The sequence below is a fragment of the Neopsephotus bourkii genome, unplaced genomic scaffold, assembly GCF_033783945.1.
Source record: "Neopsephotus bourkii isolate Nb327-2 ecotype Australia unplaced genomic scaffold, CSIRO-AGI_Nbou_v1 NB_989, whole genome shotgun sequence".
Classification (NCBI taxonomy): Eukaryota; Metazoa; Chordata; class Aves; order Psittaciformes; family Psittacidae; genus Neopsephotus; species Neopsephotus bourkii.
The window spans coordinates 13,996-37,853 of record NW_026901481.1 but is presented as its reverse complement, the minus strand read 5'-3'; the positions used below and the strand labels follow the sequence as shown (position 1 = coordinate 37,853).

At 59.7% G+C, this 23,858-nt stretch overlaps 1 protein-coding gene across 2 annotated transcripts in view; it reads left to right on the top strand.

The window, feature by feature from the left end:
• The first annotated feature begins 877 nt into the window (after positions 1–877).
• The window catches only part of INTS3 (integrator complex subunit 3), a 31,122-nt gene continuing 8,141 nt past the window's right edge, over positions 878–23,858 (top strand). For both annotated transcript variants that reach the window (XM_061359467.1, XM_061359468.1), the window contains exons 1-19: positions 878–981; positions 3,250–3,333; positions 4,203–4,286; positions 7,809–7,922; positions 8,079–8,163; positions 11,356–11,422; positions 14,226–14,370; positions 14,820–14,949; positions 15,775–15,872; positions 17,387–17,578; positions 18,675–18,762; positions 19,150–19,229; positions 20,136–20,227; positions 20,440–20,546; positions 20,620–20,739; positions 21,595–21,724; positions 22,225–22,279; positions 22,818–22,921; positions 23,048–23,092. In XM_061359467.1, the coding sequence (XP_061215451.1) occupies positions 898–981; positions 3,250–3,333; positions 4,203–4,286; positions 7,809–7,922; positions 8,079–8,163; positions 11,356–11,422; positions 14,226–14,370; positions 14,820–14,949; positions 15,775–15,872; positions 17,387–17,578; positions 18,675–18,762; positions 19,150–19,229; positions 20,136–20,227; positions 20,440–20,546; positions 20,620–20,739; positions 21,595–21,724; positions 22,225–22,279; positions 22,818–22,921; positions 23,048–23,092 (1,904 nt within the window). In that variant the 5' untranslated portion in view covers positions 878–897. The remainder of the gene's footprint in view (positions 982–3,249; positions 3,334–4,202; positions 4,287–7,808; positions 7,923–8,078; positions 8,164–11,355; positions 11,423–14,225; positions 14,371–14,819; positions 14,950–15,774; positions 15,873–17,386; positions 17,579–18,674; positions 18,763–19,149; positions 19,230–20,135; positions 20,228–20,439; positions 20,547–20,619; positions 20,740–21,594; positions 21,725–22,224; positions 22,280–22,817; positions 22,922–23,047; positions 23,093–23,858) is intronic.

The window sequence follows — 23,858 nt, the reverse complement described above, 5'->3', positions numbered from 1 at the left end:
AGGGGTCCCTTCCTGCACCCCACATCCTGAGCCCCACATCGGGGTCCCTTCCTGCGCCTCACATCGGGGGTCCGTTCCCTGCGCCCCACATCGGGATCCCGTCCTGTGCCCCACATCGGGGGTTCCATCCCTGCGCCCCACAACGGGGTCCTCTCCTGTGCCCCACACCGGGTCCCTTCTCTGCGTCCCACATCCCTGTGCCCTACATCCAGGTCTTCTCCTGTGCCCCACATCGGGGGTTCCATCCCTGCGCCCCACATCGGGTCCCCCCGCCCGCTCCCACCGCGTGGGTCCCGTCGGGTCGCTCCCGCCTCCCCCTCCCCGCAGAAGGGGCGGAGCATCCACCTCCGCAAAGCCCCTCCCCTCCCACCCCATTGGCCATTCACCCCTCTTATCTCCTCCCCCCACCCCATTGGCTATATCCCCCCATTTAATCCCCGCCCCTCTCCTCCCAGCCACTCACCCATCACTCCCAGCCCTATCCCCGCTCCCATTGGCCAGCGGGTAGGGAGGGGGCGGGCTCTTCCGGCCTCGCCGCTCTTCCTCTTCCCGCAGGGCCCCGCCGTGTCTCTCCGGTGCCTTCCGGGCCCCCCCATAGGGGCTGTGTCCCCCCCCCATAGCCCCTATACCCCCCTATACCCCCTCTATACCCCCCTATATCCCCCCTATATCCCCTATATCCCCCCTATACCTCTCCTATATCCCCTATCTCCCCCCCTATATCCCCTATACACCCCATAGGGCAGCCCCATAGCACGGCCCTAGGCCCCCTCCATTGCCCATAAGGAACCCCCCGCCCTCCTCCTCCTCCTCCTCAGGTGAGGAAGAGCGGGGTGGGGGGGGCTCGCTCGGGGGGGTCCCTGCTCCGTTGCCCCCCCCCCCCCCCCCCCCCCAGCCATGGAGATGGGGAAGGGGAAGGGGGGAGCGGGGGGGAAGTTGCTGGTTTCAACCCTCCTGGATGCCAAGGATGAGCTGGAGGAGGTAGGTGATGGGGGGGATACAGGGAGGAAGGGGTACAGGGAGGTAGGGAGGTAGGGATGAAGGGGTACAGGGATGTAGGGATGAAGGGATATAGGGATGTAGGGGTAATGCAGGGGTACAGGGATGATGTAGGGATACAGGGGTGCAGGGATAATGCAGGGGTGCAGGGATGATGTAGGGATGAAGGGGTGCAGGGATAATGTAGGGGTACAGGGGTGATGTAGGGATACAGGGGTGCAGGGATAATGCAGGGGTGCAGGGATGCCAGGATACAGGGGTGCAGGGATGAAGGCGTGCAGGGATACAGGGATGCCGAGATACAGGGATACAGGGGTATAGGGGTGCAGGGGTACAAAGATGCAGGGATACAGGGGTACAGGGGTGCAGAGGTAATGCAGGGGTACAAAGATGCAGGGGTGCAAAGATTCAGGGGTACATGGATAGAGGTATACAGGGATGCAGGGATGCAGTTATACAGAGATGCAAGGATACAGGTATACTGGGATACAGGGATGCAGGGATACAGGGATAGGGCGCTGGGAATGGAGGCGGCAGCACCGAGGCAGCGCTTCCCAGTGAGGGTGCTGGGGCACCGGGATGGGTTCAATGGAGGAGCTTTGGATGCTTCCTGACAGCCAATGGGAGCCGTCCTGTGCCCTGTCCCTGAGCTCCATCCCATTCCATGATTCCCATTGGGCTTTTCCCTTTGGGATAGGGTCTGCTCCTATCCAAGGAGCATTGGGACCACGTTGCTGTGACAAGGGATGGCTTTTATCCCGCGGGATCCTAGGTTCAGGAATGCTGCTGCTTGTCCCCAGGGCGAGGGCTGGAGGTTGAGTGATGGAAACGAATGTAGTGGAGGCTCCCAGAGTGATCCAGAGGAGGGAGAGCATCCCATTGGCTTTGAGCTGCAGGGGGAAACAGGGTGGCGGTGGGAATAACACCATCCCGATGGGACTAGCACTGTCCTGGTGGGAATAATGCCATCCAGATGGGAATAATGCTGTCCTGGTGGGAATAATGCCATCCCAATGGGAATAACACTGTCCTGGTGGGAATAACACCATCCCAATGGGAATAACACTGTCCTGGTGGGAATAACACCATCCCAATGGGAATAACACTGTCCTGGTGGGAATAATGCCATCCCAATGGGAATAACACCATCCCGGTGGGAATAATGCCATCCCAGTGGGAATAATGCCATCCCAATGGGAATAATGCCATCCCAATGGAAATAACACCATCCCAATGGGAATACCACCATCCCGGTGGGAATAACACCATCCCGATGGGAATACCACCGTCCCGATGGGAATAACGCCATTCCAATGGGAATACCACCATCTTAATGGGAATACCACCATCCCGATGGGAATACCGCCATTCCAATGGGAATACCACCATCCCAATGGGAATACCACCATCTCAATGGGAATACCGCCATCTTGATGGGAATACCACCATCCCAATGGGAATACTTCCATCCCAAGCTCTGGAACCTGCCATTGGAGTGTATTCATGTGCCTTCATTGCTCCGCATGTGTTAGGTCCCAGTTAGGGCTGCACAGAACATTCCCAGCTCCAGCTGGGAGCTTCCCATTGGCTGGAAGGGGGTGTCCTGGGATGCTCCTGCTGGATCTGGGTTGGGAAGGAGGCAGCAGGGGAGCTCTGTTGGGCATGGGGATGGCTGTGTGTGTATGGATAAGCTGGTCCTTATCCATCTCCATCTCCTCCACTGCTGGAAACCAGCACCGGTGACCAAATTCCATTGGGAAAAGCTGCTTCCAGCTGATCCCTTCCCTTGGGGTTCTCCCTCTGCTTTTCAGCTCCTGGCTCTTGTCCTCCTTTTCCACAGCATTCCTGTGCTTTCGAGCTGGGATCTTATGGGCTTTGCCCCATTGCTCCTGCATAAACCCCTGGGATACAGCACGTTCCCCACAGGCTTTAATGGGTTGGAGCTGGATGAGCTTTAAGCTCCCTTCATCCCACCCCATCCCATGATCCCATGGTTTGCTTCTCCATTGTTTCCATGCCTGTGCTCCTGATTCCATGGCTCTTCCCAGCTCCATCCCTCGGGATGCTCCTGCTGTGCTCCGCCACAAGCTGCTCTGATGGGATGGGACCGGGAGGTTTCCCACGTGGATGGGGTCCAGCCCTGGATGATGGCTCGGGATCAAGCTGATATCCATGTCCATGGAAGGGAGGGGGGGGGTTGGATCCCTGCTCTGCTCTGGCAGCATCCCAATGGATACCTCTTGCTTCCAGAGGCTGGAGAGATGCGTGAGCATCGTCACGGCGCTCACCAATGGGCTCTCGGAGCGGGAAGCCAACGATGCTCTCAATGCTCACGTAAGTCCTGGTGTCCTTTGGGGTGGGCTGGATCCTGCATGGATCAAGGGACTCATGGGGGGGGGGGGGGTGGGATTCACGCTTCCCACTTCGGAATCCCACCCTTTGTGCCTTCAATCCCTTTGGAAGCCGATTGCTCCCTCCAATCACTGTGGTTCATTGCGGGGCTCAGTGGATGCTGCCCCTTTTCCCAGTGTGGGAACACACACACACACACACATGGAATTCCTTGGGTCTTTTTGGCCTCAGCTTTTCCCTGCCCTCCCAGCCACCAGATTCCAGCCCTTTGGAAAGGGCACGCTCACGCTGGGGAGGGGATGGAGCTCCACATGTTACCCTATAAGGCTGCGTGCGTTGCTAATGGGCTCTCAGCTATGCCTGGTGCGTTTGTAACCCCCCCCAAACCACCTTGGGCTCTGCTCCAGGGGCCCCTTCCCTTCCTGGGGCACGCTTGGCATCCAAGGGTGGGATTCAGGGCTCCTGGAATGCATTCCCGCTTGGAGAGAATGGGCAGGTCCCATCCCTTGGGTGCCCTATGGAGCCGTGGCTGCCCCATCCCTGGGCAGGGCTCAAGGAGCGTCCTGCTCTATGGAAGCTGTCCCTGCCTATGGGGCTGGATGAGCTTTAAGCTCCCCTCATCCCAACCCATTCCATGATGTGCTCCTGGTTGTTGCAGGGCTGTCATTGCCCCCCAGGTACCCTGAAGCCACTCAAAGCTCTCAGTACCAAGGGCATCCCCTTTGCTCCATGGAGGCCCTTTATGGTTTCTGTATTCCCGGTTTCCTGGTTCAGATTCCTTCCTGGGTGCTCCATGTGGGGTTTCCTTCTCCTGCCCCATCTCACCGCAGGCTCTGCCTTCTCTCCCTTAGATATGCAAAGGAAGCCCCCAGCATGAGGAGATCTGCCTGGGGCTCTTCACCCTGGTCCTCACGGAGCCTGCCCAGGCACAGAAGGTGAGATCCATTGGGAATGGGGCAGCACTGGGGCTTCACCTGCCTGGAATCCCAGTGCCGAGCAGAGCATCCCGGCTGTGCTGCATCCGTGCGGTCCAGGGGCTGATGCTCAAGGATGCTGCCTCCAAGGGTGAATTGGGTTTCCCTGTGGGATGCAGGCACTGGTGCCAAAGGGAGCAACCTGGAAAGGATTCCTGCCTGGATCTAGACCTTAAAGCCCTTTCCAGCCCATCCCAGGCTGGGATTCCATGGCTCTGCCTTGTCTGTGGAGGCCCAGCATGGATTTGATGCTGGAAGCTATAGGAATCACCCCCTTCACTGCCTTTGTGTGCAATTCCTGCTTTTCAGCAGCCCCCTTCCAGTGATTCCAGCCCCAATCCTTAAATCCCTTTGTAAGGAAGCCATCAAGGGTGACTGCTGGAGTTGCAGTTGCTCACCAATGGGAACAGGAACGTTTTATATGGGAAAGCTCTTGGGTTTGGAGCTGGCCTTGGAGCAGCTCCAAGGAAAAGCCTTGGAATGAGCCCTTCCTGGGTTCCTTCTTGGGATGCAGTGGATGGGAAGGGGATGAAGGGGACTCTTCAGTGCTGGTAGGGATGCTCCATAAATCCCAGTGCTGCACTGGCCAGAGGTGGTTTAATCCCTGCTGTGATTGGATTCCGGTCCCATTGCTGCTCTGGTTTCCTCTTTTCCAATTGGCTTAAGGGGGGGATTTGGGCTGGAGGTGAGGAAGAAGTGAGGATGCTGGGACCTGCAATGGGATGAAGGGAGAACGGGGGCTGCCCCATCCATCCCTGGCAGTGCCCAAGGCCAGGCTGGAGCTGCCCCTGCCCATGGAACTGGGTGAGCTTTAAGCTCCCTCCATCCCAACCCATCCCATGATCCAGAGAAGCACTGGAGCAGCCTTTGCCAGGGCTGAACCCCCCCTTTCCTCCTCCCTTGGGTTGCATTGACAGGCAGGGAGCTGGGATGCACTGGGATGAGCTGGGATGCTCTGGGATGAGCTGGGAGGAGCTAGGATGCTCTGGGATGCGCTGGGATGAGCTGGGATGAGCTGGCTGGGATGCAGTGGGATGCGCTGGGATGAGCTGGCTGGGATGCACTGGAATGAGCTGTGATGCACTGGGATGCCCTGGGATGAGCTGGGATGAGCTGGGATGCTCTGGGATGAGCTGGGATGCTCTGGGATGAGCTGGGAGGAGCTGGGATGCTCTGGGATGCGCTGGGATGAGCTGGCTGGGATGCAGTGGGATGCGCTGGGATGAGCTGGGATGCGCTGGGATGAGCTGGATGTGCTGGGATGCCCTGGGATGCCCTGGGATGAGCTGGGATGCGCTGGGATGAGCTGGGATGAGATGGTTGGGATGCAGTGGGATGAGCTGGGATGAGCTGGCTGGGATGCACTGGGATGAGCTGGCTGGGTTGCACTGGGATGAGCTGGGGTGCACTGGGATGCCCTGGGATGCACTGGGATGTGCTGGAATGAGCTGGGATGCCCTGGGATAAGCTGTGATGCACTGGGATGAGCTGGGATGAGATGGTTGGGATACACTGGGATGCACTGGGATGAGCTTGAATGAGCTGTGATGCTCTGGGATGCCCTGGGATGCCCTGGTCCAGCCGTGAGGAGGGCGCTGACCCCTTCATTCCCAAGGGCCGCGGTCCAGCTCCCTCCTCCCTGCTTTAATTACCCGGGATCAGAGGGCGCTGAACCCAGCGCCTCCTCCTCCGCCTGCCCAGCACCTCCCGCCTGCGAGGAGGCCTCTTCCTCCCCTCCCCTCCCCTCCCCTCCCCTCCCCTCCCTTCCCCTCCCCTCCCCTCCTCTCCCTGCACTCCAAGCGCGCCTCCGTCCTTCCTCCCCACTCAGTGCCATGGGGATGCAGGGATGCAGGGGGCTGCTTGCAGCAGGGATGCAGGGATGCAGGGGGGTGCTTGCAGCAGGGATGAATGCAGGGATGCAGGGATGCAGGGATGCTGGGATGCAGGGGGGTGCTTGCAGCAGGGATGAATGCAGGGATGCAGGGGGCTGCTTGCAGCAGGGATGAATGCAGGGATGCAGGGATGCAGGGGGCTGCTTGCAGCAGGGATGAATGCAGGGATGCACAGAGCAGGGATGCAGGGGCTGCCAGCAGGGATGAATGGAGGGATGCAGGGATGCAGGGGGCTGCTTGCAGCAGGGATGAATGCAGGGAGGCAGGGATGCAGGGAGGCTGGGATGCAGGGGGCTGCTTGCAGCAGGGATGGATGCTGGGATGCAGGGATGCAGGGGGCTGCTTGCAGCAGGGATGAATGCAGGGAGGCAGGGATGCAGGGAGGCTGGGATGCAGGGGGCTGCTTGCAGCAGGGATGAATGCAGGGATGCAGGGGGCTGCTTGCAGCAGGGATGCAGGGATGCAGGGGGCTGCTTGCAGCAGGGATGGATGCAGGGATGCAGGGGGCTGCTTGCAGCAGGGATGGATGCAGGGATGCAGGGGGCTGCTTGCAGCATGGATGGATGCAGGGATGCAGGGGGCTGCTTGCAGCAGGTGGTGGGGTGGGGGGTGTTGGGGGTGGGTGGGGATGCAGGGGGCTGCTTGCAGCAGGGATGAGGGTGCAGGTTCCCTCCCCACCCTTGGCGCTGTTGGGGACCTCAAGATCTTCCCCATTCCCTGTGGGTCCCCTGCGCGGCAGGAATGGGATAAGGAAGGGGTTGGGGATGCTTGGGGTGCCCTGACCCTGATGGGATGGGGCTTGGATGAGCTCTGCTGTAGGGACAGGACAAGGGGAATGGCTTTAACCATTTAACCATTGGGATGAGCTCTTAGTGCAGGGACCTTTCCAAAGGGATTAAAAGCTTTCCCCCCCATCTGGCTGTGTCCTGGACCAGCGTTATCCCTGTGTTTTCCCATTGGAATGGTGCCTGGGGCTGACCCAGGGAGGGAGATGCTGCGGGTTCTGGCCAGCTCCATGTGGAGACCTGGAGTCTGGCTCTGCTTTATGGCATTCCAGAAGCACTTCCAGGCGCCTGCATCCCTGGGGTCTGCTGCTCCGGGTGGGATCTGGTGGATGCATCCCTCTGCCTCGCTCTGGGTTTCCATAGGGCTCTATGGAAAAGGGATGGAGAAGGCCTGAGCACAGGGAATGTGATTGAAGGCACCCTCAGAGGCCTCGGGAGCTCTGGAATACCATAGGATTTACTGGCACACGTTAACATCCATTAGCATCCCACTGTTGTCCTTCCTTTCCCTGGGATAATCCCCTCTTCCCATAGCAGAGCATCCCCGTTATCCCTGGAGCCGGGGGCACTGGAACAGTGTGGATGTGGCTGTCAATGAGCCCATCCTTAGTGGTGTCTCCGGGGTGTCCATGCCCTTTGCCTCCTGGGGCCGCATCCAATGAATCCATATGGAGCATCCCAAAGGATGGCCCTGACCCAGCCCTGCCTCCGTGTCCCTTTCCCTGCGGATCACTGCTGGCACCCGCTCAGCTTCATGAAGCCGTGGCCCATTAAGGGCTCCCTTGACCCATGCCCATGCCCTGCAGTGCTACCGGGACCTGGCCCTGGTGAGCCGGGACGGGATGAACATCGTCCTCAACAAGATCAACCACATCCTGATGGAGAAGTACCTGAAGCTGCAGGACACGTGCCGCACGCAGGTGAGGAGGAGCAGCTCCCCTGCCCCGACTGCCCCTCGGGCACCGTCCACCCCAGGGTACCACGGGCACAGGGGCTGGGGGGCAATGGGCACTGCTGCATGGGCAGGGGGATGGGGATGCTGTGGGGGAGCTCCAGTGATTTCTCCCTGTGCCCAGCTCGTGTGGCTGCTGCGGGAGCTGGTGAAGAACGGGGTGCTGGGGGCTGATGGCGTCTGCATGACCTTCATGAAGCAGATTGCAGGTGAGTCGTGGTACAGAGACCTGCCCCGCTGGGCTTGCATCCCACCCCACTGTGCCTGCATCCCACCCCACTGTGCCTGCATCCCACCCCACTGTGCCTGCATCCCACCCCACTGTGCCTGCATCCCACCCCACTGTGCCTGCATCCCACCCCACTGTGCCTGCATCCCACCCCACTGTGCCTGCATCCCACCCCACTGTGCCTGCATCCCACCCCACTGTGCCTGCATCCCACCCCACTGTGCCTGCATCCCACCCCACTGTGCCTGCATCCCACCCCACTGTGCCTGCATCCCACCCCACTGTGCCTGCATCCCACCCCGCTGTGCCTGCATCCTGCCCACTGTGCCTGCATCAAACCCCACTGTGCCTGCATCAAACCCCACTGTGCCTGCATCCCTCCTCACTGTGCCTGCATCCACCCCACTGTGCCTGCATCCCGCCCCACTGTGCCTGCATCCCACCCCACTGTGCCTGCATCCCACCCCACTGTGCCCATCCCCCCACTGTGCCTGCATCACCCCACTGTGCCTGCATCCCACCCCACTGTGCCTGCATCCCTGCATCCCACCCCACTGGGCCTGCATCCCGCCCCACTGTGCCTGCATCCCGCCCCGCTGTGCCTGCATCCCACCCCGCTGTGCCTGCATCCCACCCCACTGTGCCTGCATCCCACCCCACTGTGCCTGCATCCCACCCCACTGTGCCTGCATCCCACCCCACTGTGTCTGCATCCCGCCCCACTGTGCCTGCATCCAACCCCACTGTGCCTGCATCCCACCCCACTGTGCCTGCATCCCACCCCACTGTGCCTGCATCCCACCCCACTGTGCCTGCATCCCACCCCACTGTGCCTGCATCCTGCCCACTGTGCCTGCATCCCACCCCACTGTGCCTGCATCCATGTGTGTTGTGGTTGTGCCTGCATCCCGCCCACTGTGCCTGCATCCTGGTGTTGGTGTTGGGTTGTGTGTTGTGTGTTGTGGACCTCACTGTGCCTGCATCAAACCCCACTGTGCCTGCATCCCGCCCCACTGTGCCTGCATCCCACCCCACTGTGCCTGCATCCCACCCCACTGTGCCTGCATCCCACCCCACTGTGCCTGCATCCCACCCCACTGTGCCTGCATCCCACCCCACTGTGCCTGCATCCCACCCCACTGTGCCTGCATCCCACCCCACTGTGCCTGCATCCCACCCCACTGTGCCTGCATCCCGCCCCACTGTGCCTGCATCCCACCCCACTGTGCCTGCATCAAACCCCACTGTGCCTGCATCCCCCTCCCGCCCACTGTGCCTGCATCCCCCCACTGTGCCTGCATCCCACCCCACTGTGCCTGCATCCCACCCCACTGTGCCTGCATCCCACCCCACTGTGCCTGCATCCCACCCCACTGTGCCTGCATCCCCCCCCACTGTGCCTGCATCCCACCCCACTGTGCCTGCATCCCCCCCCTGGGCCTGCATCCCACCCCACTGTGCCTGCATCCCACCCCACTGTGCCTGCATCCCACCCCCTGTGCCTGCATCCCACCCCCTGTGCCTGCATCAACCCCACTGTGCCTGCATCCCACCCACTGTGCTGCATCCCCCCCACTGTGCCTGCATCCCACCCCACTGTGCCTGCATCCCCCCCACTGTGCCTGCATCCCACCCCACTGTGTATCCCACCCCACTGTGCCTGCATCCCCCCCCACTGTGCCTGCATCCCACCCCACTGTGCCTGCATCCCCCCACTGTGTCTGCATCACCCCACTGTGCCTGCATCCCCCCCACTGTGCCTGCATCCACCCCACTGTGTCTGCATCCCCCCCACTGTGCCTGCATCCCCCCCACTGTGCCTGCATCCCACCCCACTGTGCCTGCTCCCACCCCACTGTGTCTGCATCCCCCCCACTGTGCCTGCATCCCACCCCACTGTGCCTGCATCCTGCCCACTGTGCCTGCATCCCACCCCACTGTGCCTGCATCCCAGTCTGTCTGCAGCCCCAGTCCTGCTCCCCCCAGCAGCCCCTGTGCAGGCTGAGCCCCAGGCAGAGGCAGGAGCAGGCAGGAAGCACCGTGGCTCCCATTGCTGCCAGCACCGGGATCCTCCTTAACCCCAGCGCCTTCCTGCCCCACAGGAACGGGGCCTCTTCCGGGATCCCTGCCCCACAGCGGGGGGAGCCGGGGCTGGGGCCGGGCCCGACCTTGGCCTTGCCTTGGGTGTGCCTGGAAACGGCAGCTCCCGAGGGCAGGAAGAGGGAGCGGGAGCCAAGCAGCATCCCCGGGTCCCTGCTCCCCGTGCGGGGCCTCCCTGCTGCAGGCATTGCCCTGCCCTCACCGGGCTCGGCTTTAGGCTCCCTCCATGGAGGCCTTTACCCAGCTCCTGAACCCCCTCTCCTTCGCTCCCCAGCAGGTCCATAGCATCACGGTCCTGGTGCTTCAATGCGGCCTGGCCCCCCCATCCATCCCTTAACACAGAGCCCATTCCATGCTATCCCCCCCATCCATCCCTTAACAGAGCCCATTCCATGCTATCCCCCCATCCATCCCTTAACACAGAGCCCATTCCATGCTATCCCCCCCATCCATCCCTTAACACAGAGCCCATTCCATGCTATCCCCCCCATCCATCCCTTAACACAGAGCCCATTCCATGCTATCCCCCCCATCCATCCCTTAACACAGAGCCCATCCCATCCCCTTAACACAGAGCCCATATCTCCCCCCCATCCATCCCTTAACACAGAGCCCATTCCATGCTATCCCCCCCATCCATCCCTTAACACAGAGCCCATTCCATGCTATCCCCCCCATGCATCCCTTAACACAGAGCCCATTCCATGCTATCCCCCCCATCCATCCCTTAACACAGAGCCCATTCCATGCTATCCCCCCCATCCATCCCTTAACACAGAGCCCATTCCATGCTATCCCCCCCATCCATCCCTTAACACAGAGCCCATTCCATGCTATCCCCCCATCCATCCCTTAACACAGAGCCCATTCCATGCTATCCCCCCCATCCATCCCTTAACACAGAGCCCATTCCATGCTATCCCCCCATCAATCCCTTAACACTGGGAGCGCGTTGCAGCAGGGGATGCTCCGCATCCCTCCGTGATGCAGGGATGGAGGTGGTCCAGGAGCCTGGCAGCGGATCCACACTGGGATCTCAATGGCTTTTCCCCTCTTCTGCCTGTGCTTGCAGGTGGGGATGTGACAGCCAAGAACATCTGGCTGGCTGAGAACGTGCTGGAGATCCTCACCGAGCAGAGGTAGGGATACTGGGAGCCACTGGGGAAAGCCTGGGATGGAGGCAGAGACCTCCCTGTTCCTCTTATCCTCCCATGGGGTGGTGATGGGGCTCCCTGCACCTCGGCCTCCTTTGGATGCTATCCCTTGGATAGCATCAACCAGCTTGGAGAAGACCTTTAGGATCCCCAGTTCCACCCCAGGTTATGTATGGGAGAGCATCCTGAAGCCTCTCCATATGGATTTGGGGGGGGTGCTGCATGCCCTATGCTGCCTCCCCTCACGTGCCCCTAACACACAGCACCCAGTGGGTGTCCGGCTCCATCTCCTTGCACACTGGGAGCAGCATTCCAGGGATATTCCCTTCCTGAGCTGCAAAGGGAAGTGAGGGGGGGTGGGTTCCTTTTGGAGGATTTAATTGCCCTAAAAGCTTCCTGTGTTTAAACAGCTCCTGCTCCAGCCAGGCTAAAAGTGGGATTTGCTGTGGGCAGGCCAGCTGGGGAGCATTGTCCTATGGGATCAGCATTGTCCTATGGGAGCAGCATTGTCCTATGGGAGCAGCATTGTCCTATGGGATCAGCATTGTCCTATGGGAGCAGCATTGTCCTATGGGATCAGCATTGTCCTATGGGAGCAGCATTGTCCTATGGGAGCAGCATTGTCCTATGGGATCAGCATTGTCCTATGGGAGCAGCATTGTCCTATGGGATCAGCATTGTCCCATGGGAGCAGCGTTGTCCTATGGGATCAGCATTGTCCTATGGGATCAGCATTGTCCTATGGGATCAGCATTGTCCTATGGGATCAGCATTGTCCTTTGCTGGCAGAGCAGGCAGCAGCTGATGGGGAGCAGAATCCCTCCCACCATTGCTTCCCAATGGCACTGGAACAGCACTGGTTGTCCTGCGGCCTCATCCCAGTGCTTAACCATGGGGCTGGGACAGCCTTTACTGGCCTGCACTGAGCAGCTCCCAGTGAGGTTTATCCCAGGGATGGGTGGGCTGGAAGTGCCACCTGGGGATGGGATGGGATGGGATGGGATGGGGAAGGAAGGAGCCCTTGGGACCTTGTGGGCTTGGTTCATCCCCATCTCCCCCCCACCTGGGTGCTAAGCTCAACTCTTCCCATGCTGTTGAAGCCCATTCCGTGCTATTTAAGCCCATTCCATGCTATTTAAGCCCATTCCATGCTATTTAAGCCCATTCCATGCTATTGAAGCCCATTCCATGCTATTGAAGCCATTTCCATGCTATTTGAGCCCATTCCATGCTATTTAAGCCCATTCCATGCTATTTAAGCCCATTCCATGCTATTTAAGCCCATCCCTTGCTATTGAAGCCCATTCCATGCTATTGCCGTGCTGTCCCCATGTGCTGATGCTGCTCACTGCAGCCTTGGAGCACACTGGGAATGTTCCCCATCCCCATCCCCATCCCAAACCCATCAGGTGCCAGCAGCTGGACCAGAGGAGCACAAGATGCTCCTCAGTGGGGTCCCGACGCCACCTCTGGCTGTGGGGCTGGGCTCCCAGCTGCATCCCAGCTGCATCCCAGCTGCATCCCAGCTGGGCTTTGGCACCGGAGCTGATGCTCGGGGTTAAAGCTCATTACTGGAGGACCAATGGAGCATCCCAACCAGCACGAGGGGGGGCCCTGCAGCTCCTGCCTGAGATTTATGGGCTTTCATTAAGGACAGGCTTTAATTAGAGCCAGGCTAATGAGGAGCTGGTGCCGCAGGGGGGATGCTGAGGGCTTTCATTAAGGGTGGCCACAGCAGAGCTGCTGCTGCTGCTCCCCCATCCTCCCGCAGCATTCCCTGGGATGCTCCTCCTCATTCCGGATGGGAGCGTTCCCATTCCTCTGCCTCGCACACCAGTGGCTCCCATGCCGGTCCCTCCTCTTTGACAGCATCTTCAGTTGATGCCCTGAACCCTTCCTGATTCCCACCTCCTTCCCCACGCAGCCCATTCCCACTGGATCACAAACAGGGAAGCAAACACGGATGCTTGAAGGCACCCGAGCCTCTTGCTGCTGGGCTTGATTTACAGCTCCTGGGGCTGATCCATCACCGTTCCCAGCATCCAGCACAAACAAGGGAGCTCCTAATTATGGAGCAGGGCTATTTGTTGTGCAGCTCAGATAAGGGAGGCTGGGAATGGGGCACACCCAGCAGCAAGGAGGACGTGGGATGGGAGCAGCAGCTCATGGACAACCAAAGGGATGCAGCGGTATCGGCACCATGGGATGGGTTGGGATGAAGGGAGCTTAAAGCCCATCCAGCTCCATCCCAGTCCTGCCTGATGCCTTTATCAGATAAAGGGATGGAGGGGATGCGCACTGGGACAACCCCAGCTTGGGCAGGAGTTGATCTGCGTGAGCATAGGAACATTCCAAAGGGTTTTCCCTGATCTTCAAGGTCCCTTCTGATCCATCCTGGACTGGGACAGGCCGGATCCATGGGCCAATGGCCTGGGGTTCAGCACAGCCCCATGGGGCGCTCCTGGCTTAGGGAAGCGGCTGGAATGATTCCCTGGTGGCAAAGGAGCTGGGGTATTCCTCAGCATCCAGCTGGATGTGAGCATCCCGGCTCCTGTCCACCACTGCGGGGACAAGGGGATGAGGGGGGTTGAGATGGGATCTGAAGCTCTTCCCTCTGGGGATGCTGAGGGTGCAAGAAGCCTGCATCCATACGGAGCAGGGAACGCTCCCTGTGTTCAATCCCATCTGGGATAGAGAGCAGGGAACGCTCCCTGTGTTCAATCCCATCCCGGATGCGGATCCAACCCCTCCTGGAGGTGATGGATCAGGTGCGTTGCTCCCTTTGCAGAGAGTGGGTGCTGAAGAGCAGCCTCCTCATCGCCATGGCCGTGTACACCTACCTGCGGCTCATCGTGGACCACCACGGCACGGCCCAGCTCCAGGGCCTGCGCCAGAAGGAGGTGGAATTCTGCATCTCCCTGCTCCGGGAACGGGTGAGCACCGGGAATGGGGTCCTGTGGTACCAGTGCCCCTTGGTCCTTATGGTTATTCCCACCTTTGGAACCCATTCCCATCACATTCCAGGCTGGAAAGGGGAGAATTGATCTCCCCTGCATCATCCTTCCCATGTGTCTGCCCGCATCCTGCCCTATGGGCGCTGCAGCTCCATCCCCATCACCCTGAGTGCTGCCTGCTCTCCCCTTCCCCTTGCTGGGCAGCCTTGATGTCGGAGCCTGGCATGGGAATGGCACATTCCCATTTCCTTGTTGGCTTGGAAGAGAGGGAACAGCTTTAAATCACTGCTGCCCTTCCCCTTGTCCCCCTGCTCCGGACCCCACCGCTTCCCAAGAGGAGCAGGGATGCGGATGCAGCGCTGGAGGGGGCTGAAGGGCTCTGTCCCTGCCTTCCCCTCCCTGATGCTCTTCCATGCCCTTGTTCCCAGTTCATGGATTGCTTCATGATCGGCCGGGACCTGGTGCGGCTGCTGCAGAACGTGGCCAGGATCCCGGAGTTCGAGCTGCTCTGGAAGGACATCATCCACAACCCGCAGGTCCTCAGCGCCCAGTTCACAGGTGAGCCCTGCGGCTCCATCCCGACCCCATCCCAGTGTCCCAGCACCCTCATAGGGGAAAGCAACCCCAGCCCCTTCTGAAGCCATTCCCCTTGTCCCGGCCCCCTCCATCCCTTGGCCAAAGCCTCCTTCCAAGCAGTTGCTTGGTCCCTTCTCCATCCCATCCACACCCCCTTGTTTCCCATTGTGCCTGACCCCCGGTGTTCCATCTGGGTGCCTTTTCCCATGGAGGAATTGCATTCCCATGCTGGATTCCCTTGTGCCATCCCTGCCTGCGAGATGGGGAACGTTCCCTGTTGGTTACAGCGTGGCCCTTGGTGTCTGGAATTCCTTATTCCTCCTGCAGATCCCATCCCTGGTTGCTCTGCACCCTCTCTCCCTCGCTCCCAGCTCCTTCCTGGCATCCTCACAGTGATCTCCACCAGGGATCCCATTCCCAGCCCGAATCCCGCTCCCTGCTGGGGGAACGAGCTCAGCTCCATGCGGATCCCATCCCTGGTTGCTCTGCACCCTCTCTCCCTCTCCCCCAGCTCCTTCCTGGCATCCTCACAGTGATCTCCACCAGGGATCCCATTCCCAGCCCGAGTCCCGCTCCCTGCTGGGGGAACGAGCTCAGCTCCATGCGGATCCCATCCCTGGTTGCTCTGCACCCTCTCTCCCTCGCTCCCAGCTCCTTCCTGGCATCCTCACAGTGATCTCCACCAGGGATCCCATTCCCAGCCCCAGTCCCGCTCCCTGCTGGGGGAACGAGCTCAGCTCCATGCAGACCCCAGCCTGGATCCCGCTGGTGCCGTGCAGGGGATGAGGCTCTCCTCTCTCTTCCCAGGTGTGCTCCAGCTCCTGCAGTCCAGGACATCCCGCAAGTTCCTCGCCTGTCGCCTCACTCCCGACATGGAAACCAAGCTGCTCTTCATGACCTCCAGGGTAACTCCAGCACAGGGACTGGGAGCATCCAGCCCATTCCCATTCCCTTGCCAGCACCAGAACTGGGAGCATCCATCCCATTCCCATACCCTTGCCAGCACCGGAGCTGGGAGCATCCATCCCATTCCCATTCCCTTGCCAGCACCGGAACTGGGAGCATCCATCCCATTCCCATCCCATTCCCTTGCCAGCACCAGAGCTGGGAGCATCCATCCCATTCCCATCCCATTCCCTTGCCAGCACCAGAACTGGGAGCATCCATCCCATTCCCATTCCCTTGCCAGCACCAGAACTGGGAGCATCCATCCCATTCCCATCCCATTCCCTTGCCAGCACCAGAACTGGGAGCATCCATCCCATTCCCATTCCCATTCCCTTGCCAGCACCAGAACTGGGAGCATCCATCCCATTCCCATTCCCTTGCCAGCACCGGAACTGGGAGCATCCATCCCATTCCCATCCCATTCCCTTGCCAGCACCAAAACTGGGAGCATCCATCCCATTCCCATCCCATTCCCTTGCCAGCACCAAAACTGGGAGCATCCATCCCATTCCCATTCCCATTCCCTTGCCAGCACCAGAACTGGGAGCATCCATCCCATTCCCATCCCATTCCCTTGCCAGCACCAGAACTGGGAGCATCCATCCCATTCCCATTCCCTTGCCAGCACCAGAACTGGGAGCATCCATCCCATTCCCATCCCATTCCCTTGCCAGCACCAGAACTGGGAGCATCCATCCCATTCCCATTCCCATTCCCTTGCCAGCACCAGAACTGGGAGCATCCATCCCATTCCCATTCCCTTGCCAGCACCAGAACTGGGAGCATCCATCCCATTCCCATCCCATTCCCTTGCCAGCACCAGAGCTGGGAGCATCCATCCCATTCCCATTCCCTTGCCAGCACCAGAACTGGGAGCATCCATCCCATTCCCATTCCCTTCCCATCACCAGAACTGGGAGCATCCATCCCATTCCCATTCCCATTCCCTTCCCATCACCAGAACTGGGAGCATCCATCCCATTCCCATTCCCTTGCCAGCACCAGAACTGGGAGCATCCATCCCATTCCCATCCCATTCCCTTGCCAGCACCAGAACTGGGAGCATCCATCCCATTCCCATCCCATTCCCTTGCCAGCACCAGAACTGGGAGCATCCATCCCATTCCCATTCCCTTGCCAGCACCAGAACTGGGAGCATCCATCCCATTCCCATCCCATTCCCTTGCCAGCACCAGAACTGGGAGCATCCATCCCATTCCCTTCCCATCACCAGAACTGGGAGCATCCATCCCATTCCCATTCCCATTCCCATTCCCTTGCCAGCCCCAGAGCATCCCTGTGGGCACAGGGCAGAGCTTTGCTGCTTCTGATAGCGACAGGGATGGGTCTGAGCCATCCCTGGCATCCACGAGAGGCCGGCTCCAGCCCTGCCAGGGGATGTTGCTCCTGCCTGGAGAGTGGAGCCTCAGGGGTGCTCCATGAGCCCCTTGCCTCCCCCCTTTGCCCTCAGGTGCGGTTTGGGCAGCAGAAGCGGTACCAGGACTGGTTCCAGAGGCAGTACCTGTCCACCCCGGACAGCCAATCCCTGCGCTGCGACCTCATCCGGTACATCTGCGGTGTGGTGCATCCATCCAACGAGGTGCTGAGCTCCGACATCCTGCCCCGCTGGGCCATCATCGGCTGGCTGCTCACCACCTGCACGGTGAGCGGGGGGTCCCACTGGGAATCACTGGGAAACACAGGGTGGGATGGAGGAGGGGGTTCATGAAGGAGGGGGTTGATGAAGGGTTGGGATGGAGGAAGGGGTTGATGAAGGGATGGGATGAAGGAGGGGGGTGATGAAGGGATGGGATGAAGGAGGGGGGTGATGAAGGGATGGGATGAAGGAGGGGGGTGATGAAGGGATGGATGAAGGAGGGGATGAAGGAGGGGATGAAGGAGGGGATGATGAAGGGGATGAAGGAGGGGATGAAGGAGGGGATGAAGGAGGGGATGAAGGAGGGGATGAAGGAGGGGATGATGAAGGGATGGGATGAAGGAGGGGGGTGATGAAGGGTTGGGGTGAAGGAGGGGGTTGATGAAGGGTTGGGATGAAGGAGGGGGTGATGAAGGGATGGGATGAAGGAGGGGGGTGATGAAGGGATGGGATGAAGGAGGGGGTTGATGAAGGGATGGATGAAGGAGGGGGGTGATGAAGGGATGGATGAAGGAGGGGGTGATGAAGGGATGGTATAAGGAGGGGGTGATGAAGGGATGGGATGAAGGAGGGGGTTCATGAAGGGTTGGGGTGAAGGAGGGGGTTGATGAAGGGTTGGGGTGAAGGAGGGGGTGGATGAAGGGATGGGGTGAAGGAGGGGGTTGATGAAGGGATGGGGTGAAGGAGGGGGGTGATGAAGGGATGGGATGAAGGAGGGGGTTGATGGATGAAGGAGAGCAGCCCGAGTGCTGCTGTGCATCGGATCCTTTGGGATGGGCAGCTCACTTCCAGCGTGTCCATCTTTGTGCTTCTGATGGATGCTTACTCCTCATGGGGCTTTTATGGGTTCCAATGGGGTCCTTTTGGCTTCCCCGCTCTCCATCCCACCCCATCCCGATCCGCAGTGCACAGCCACTGCTCGCCTCCTCTGCATCCCCATGGAGCAGAGGCCTGGAGCTGCTCGGCTCAATGGTTCCCTGCTCCTCCCTAAACGCTCTGCCCTGTTCCATGGGAAGAGCATCCCCATCCCAGCCTCAGCATCAGGATGAGCGCATCCATTTGGGAGCTCAGCAATCCCTTGTGTGCTTTCTCCCTGCTCCAGTCCAACGTTGCTGCTTCCAATGCCAAACTGGCCTTATTCTATGACTGGCTCTTCTTCAGCCCCGAGAAGGACAGCATCATGAACATAGGTATCCATGGGGAAGCTGGCTTTGGATGCGCAGGGGTTGGGGAAGGGCATGGAGAGGTAAAGGGGACCTGGGAGCTTGGGTCTGGATCATGGGACCATGGAATGGGTTGGGATGAAGGGAGCTTAAAGCCCACCTTCCACTGGAGGAGGTGATGGGGCAGCCACAGCTTCTCCATTCAACCCATCCCAGTGTCCCACCGCCCTCATGGGGCTCATTCCCAGTATCCCATCCAGCTCTTCCCATTGAAGCTGTTCGTCCCCATCCCATCCCTGCATCCCTTGTCCCAAGGTTTCCCGCAGCCCCTTCAGGCACTGGAGCTGCTCCGAGGGCCCAGGCTGGGTGCGTGCACCCATGGGTGCTGAGCAGCTCCCTGCTGTCTCCATGCAGAGCCTGCCATCCTGGTGATGCACCACTCCATGAAGCCTCATCCTGCCATCACCGCCACGCTGCTGGACTTCATGTGCCGGGTGAGCTGCCCGCAGGGAATTCCATTGGGATTAGAGCTGGGTAATGGGGAGGAGTGGGAAAGCATCAGTGCCGCGGCTCTTGGTGCAGCCAGGACCATTCCTGGAGCTTGGAGCAGAGCAGGGGGCCCATGGGTGTTCACGTTCCTGGGAATTCCATAAGCAAATCCATCCCGAAGGATGAGCATTGATGGGAAAAGGCTTTCAATGGTCCCCTTTAGAGCCCAATGGAATGCTTGGCTCCGTGTCATCGAATGTCCCTGCACAGGGATGGGTCAGAGCCATCATCTCCCTGTCAAAGCCCAGGGGGCAGAGCTGGGCCTGCCCCTGCATCCCATGGGAAGCAGGGATGGGAGCTGCTGCTCCTTGGGATAACCCAGAGCAGGGATGGGAGCTGCCGCTCCTTGGGATAACCCAGAGCAGGGATGGGAGCTGCTGCTCCTTGGGATAACCCAGAGCAGGGATGGGAGCTGCTGCTCCTTGGGATAACCCAGAGCAGGGATGGGAGCTGCTCCTTGGGATAACCCAGAGCAGGGATGGGAGCTGCTGGTCCTTGGGATAACCCAGAGCAGGGATGGGAGCTGCTGGGCCTTGGGATAACCCAGAGCAGGGATGGGACCAGCAGCTCCCCTCTCCTGCAGCCACTGCTGCTGCTGGAGCATGGCCCTGGGGCTTCCCACAGCATCCATGCGTGTTCCTCATCCCTGCTGGATGCGCTTCCCTTTGGGACGGGGAAAGGGAAGCAGGAAAGGGTTGGTCCCCTTTTGGCCCCATCCAATGGATCCCATTGGATGCTCATCCCCTGCCCCATGCTCCAGATCCTTGAGGATGCTCCAAGGAGCTGGGCACTGGCTTGGGAAGGCACAGAGGGGTTCCTGCATTAACACGGAATTCCGCTCCTGCTTTCAGATCATTCCCAACTTCTACCCCCCTCTGGAGGCTCACGTCCGGCAAGGGGTCTTCAATTCCCTGACCCACATCGTGGAGAAGCGGGTCCTTGCGTAAGGCAAATCCCAATGGGATGCTCTTGGACCCATGGCTGGCTCCATCCTGGTGCTGAGCCTTTGCCAAGGGGATGGGGCCGGCCCGGAAAGCTCTAGGAGCATCCCCATGGCCAGCCCTTGCCATGCAGCTCCTGCTGGCCCCAAGCCCGTTGGGAAATGGAGCTTGTGGTCCATAAGGAACCAAAGGCTTTTCCTCATCCTTTTCCCAGGCATTTGGCCCCTCTCTTTGACAATCCCAAGCTGGACAAGGAGCTCCGGGCCATGCTAAGGGAGAAGTTCCCCGAGTTCTGCAGTTCACCCTCACCCCCCATTGAAGGTAAGGGGGGGGATGGACACACATTCCAGAGCATCCCTGTGTGCTCCCGGATAACCTGACCCCCTTTTCCCAGTCAAAATTGAGGAGCCCGTTTCCATGGAGATGGAGAACCACATGGCAGAGAAGGATGACGGTTGCTATGACAACGCCGAGGCCGCCTTCAGTGATGATGAGGAGGATCTGAACAACAAAGGTGAGGAAGGCTCCTCCTGCATCACCTCTGCATCCTGTGGCCCCAGTGCCCTGCTCCACATCCCTGCAGGAGGAGGATCCCACACAATTCCCAGTGGGAATTGCTGACACCCCCCCCCAAAAGCCTTCTTGAGCTCCAGGTTTCCTTCTGTTGGGGTTGAGGCCAATGCTCTGCTGCTTCCCAATCCCTGGCAGCCAGACCCGGATGTGATCCACATCCATGCTCCAAGGGAAGCTGGGATTCAGCTCCTTGCTATTCCTGGAGCTTGGAGCCTTCAGATGCAGCCCTTTCCCCTCGCTCTTGGTGTTTGACTGGTTGGGAATCCCTATGGCAGATGCTGCTCTGCTTTGGGAATAGGGTGTCTCAGCCTCAGGCCTCTTCATTGCTCAGTCAGCATTGGTTTTCCTTACACTCCCTCCCTCTGGAATGGGGCTGAGCAGGGGGATCCCCTTTGTGGATCTGGAGGCATCCCAAGCTGTTCCTCCCCTTGCTGCTGGGAGTTGTATGGGCCCCAATGGGGCAGAGGATGTGACCCTGGGCTCCAGCATCCTCCTCAATAGCCCCATTGAGCCGTGCTACGCCCAGGAGGGCCCCAGTGACAGCAAGGGACAGCAGCCACCTTGTGCCACCCCTTGGTGGCCCCTCCTGTGCCCTGGTGCTTCATGCATGGAACAGCTTGGGAAGCTCCATGGAGTGGGAGCTGCAATTCCAACCCCTCCATCCCTGCACTCGGAACCCATCCCGCATCCCTATTCCTGGTACCCACAACGTGGTTTGGAAGGGGGGAGGCCCCCCCCAGCCCCACACATATGGGGCAGAGATTGGCCCCTTCCACTGTTCCTTGCTTTGCTGCAGGAAAGAAGAGGGAATTCAGGTTCCATCCCATCAAGGAAGCCATCGTGGAGGAGCCTGTGGACATCACCCCCTTCCTGGACCAGCTGGATGAGTCCCTGAAGGATAAAGTCCTGCAGCTGCAGAAGGGGAGGTTGGTGATGCTCGCTTGTGCCGTCCCCTTTTTGGGATCACCATTCCCCCTTGGAACGATGGGCAGGATGCTCGGAATGCTCCGAGCAATAGGGAAAGGCAAAAGGCTCCGTGCTTCATGCTCTGAGTTGGATTGAGGGATGGGGAGGTGATGCAGGCCCGTGGCATCCATCCCCATATGGGGCAGAGCTGGACCTGTATCCACGTGGTCCCCTCTGCATTCCCAATGCCCTTGGAATGAGCTGCTCCTAAAGGAGGTTATAAAAAGCTCTGGCTTTGCAGACCTTGGCACAGGGCTCATTCCATGGGATTTATGGGATTGCACTCCAGCTTTTGAGGCCTTTAATGGGCTGCTCTCCTCCCCTCTGCCTTCCCCTAAGCCTGGCACCAGCACCCAGCCAAACTGGTGCTGGTCCTGGGGGTTGCTCCCAAGCCCTGAGCCCCCCTTGTCCCTGCTCCCAGCATCTGTGACTTGGATTTCCTCTTGTTTTTGTGCTCCAGCGACACGGAAGCCCAATGTGAGGTCATGCAGGAAATCGTGGATCAAGTCCTGGAGGTAACTGCCCGATCCCAGGGATTTCACTATGGAAAAGCAGCAGCAGGGATGCTAAAGGGACCCTGAAGCTCAGCCTTCCATTGGAGCATCCCTCTGGGGATGGGGCAGCTTCTCCCTTCATCCCAGCAGCCTTTGGGATGAAGGGACCCTAAAGCTCAGCCTTCCATTGGAGCATCCCCATGGGGATGGGGCAGCTTCTCCCTTCATCCCAATGCCCTTTGGGATGAAGGGACCCTAAAGCTTTGGAGCCTTCTCCATGTGCCCTGCGTTGGGAATACAGCAGTGGGGTGCTGGAGGGCTCCATCCCCTGCTCCCTTTAGACTCAAGCAGCCCTTGAGCATGAGGAAAGCTGCTTCTTCCCACTGGGAACACAGGGAAAGGCTTTGCCAAGGGGGGGGCAATTCCTCCCTGCCCAAGCGGCTCCATGCCCGGCTATGGGGCAGGAGGATGACTCCGAGCATCCCTGTATCCCTCCCGGCTCTTCCTGCCCCTTGTATCCCTGTGCTTCCTGCCCGCATCCCTCCCTGTCCCCTCCCAGGAGGACTTTGACTCGGAGCAGCTCTCGGGGCTCGCCTCCTGCCTGCAGGAGCTCTTCAAGGCCCACTTCCGAGGGGAGGTTTTGCCGGAGGAAATCACGGAGGAGTAAGGAGCAAATCCCTTGGGATGGGGTCCCGGGGGCAGGAGCATCCCTGCCCCTGGGGAGCCCCTGCCCTGGTACCCACAGAGTGGGGAGCCCCCGGAGCTCTGACTCCTGGCCTCGTCCTGCAGGTCCCTGGAGGAGTCCGTGGGGAAGCCGCTCTACCTAATATTTAGGTAGGGCTATTCCAGGATCCTGGCATTGCTTTGGGAACGGCGTCCATGGGGGCTCCCTGGTGCCACCGTGGGTCCAGTGGGTCTGTGGGAGCGCTGGACCAGGGATGGGGGAGATGGGCATGGGAGCATCACGGAGCCATGGAATGGGTTGGGATGAAGGGAGGTTATGGCTCAACCAGCTCCAGTGCAGGGATGGGGGAGATGGGCATGGGAGCATCACGGAGCCATGGGATGGGTTGGGATGAAGGGAGCTTAAAGCTCAACCAGCTCCAGTGCAGGGATGGGGGAGATGGGCATGGGAGCATCATGGAGCCATGGAATGGGTTGGGATGAAGGGAGCTTAAACCTCAATCAGCTCCAATGCAGGGATGGGGGAGATGGGCATGGGAGCATCACGGAGCCATGGAATGGGTTGGGATGAAGGGAGCTTAAACCTCAATCAGCTCCAATGCAGGGATGGGGGAGATGGGCATGGGAGCATCATGGAGCCATGGGATGGGTTGGGATGAAGGGAGCTTAAAGCTCAACCAGCTCCAGTGCAGGGATGGGGGAGATGGGCATGGGAGCACCAGGGAACCATGGGATGGGTTGGGATGAAGGGAGCTTAAAGCTCCTCCAGCTCCAGTGCAGGGATGGGGGAGATGGGCATGGGAGCATCACGGAGCCATGGGATGGGTTGGGATGAAGGGAGCTTAAAGCTCAAGCAGCTCCAATGGAGGGATGGGGGAGATGGGCATGGGAGCATCATGGAGCCATGGGATGGGTT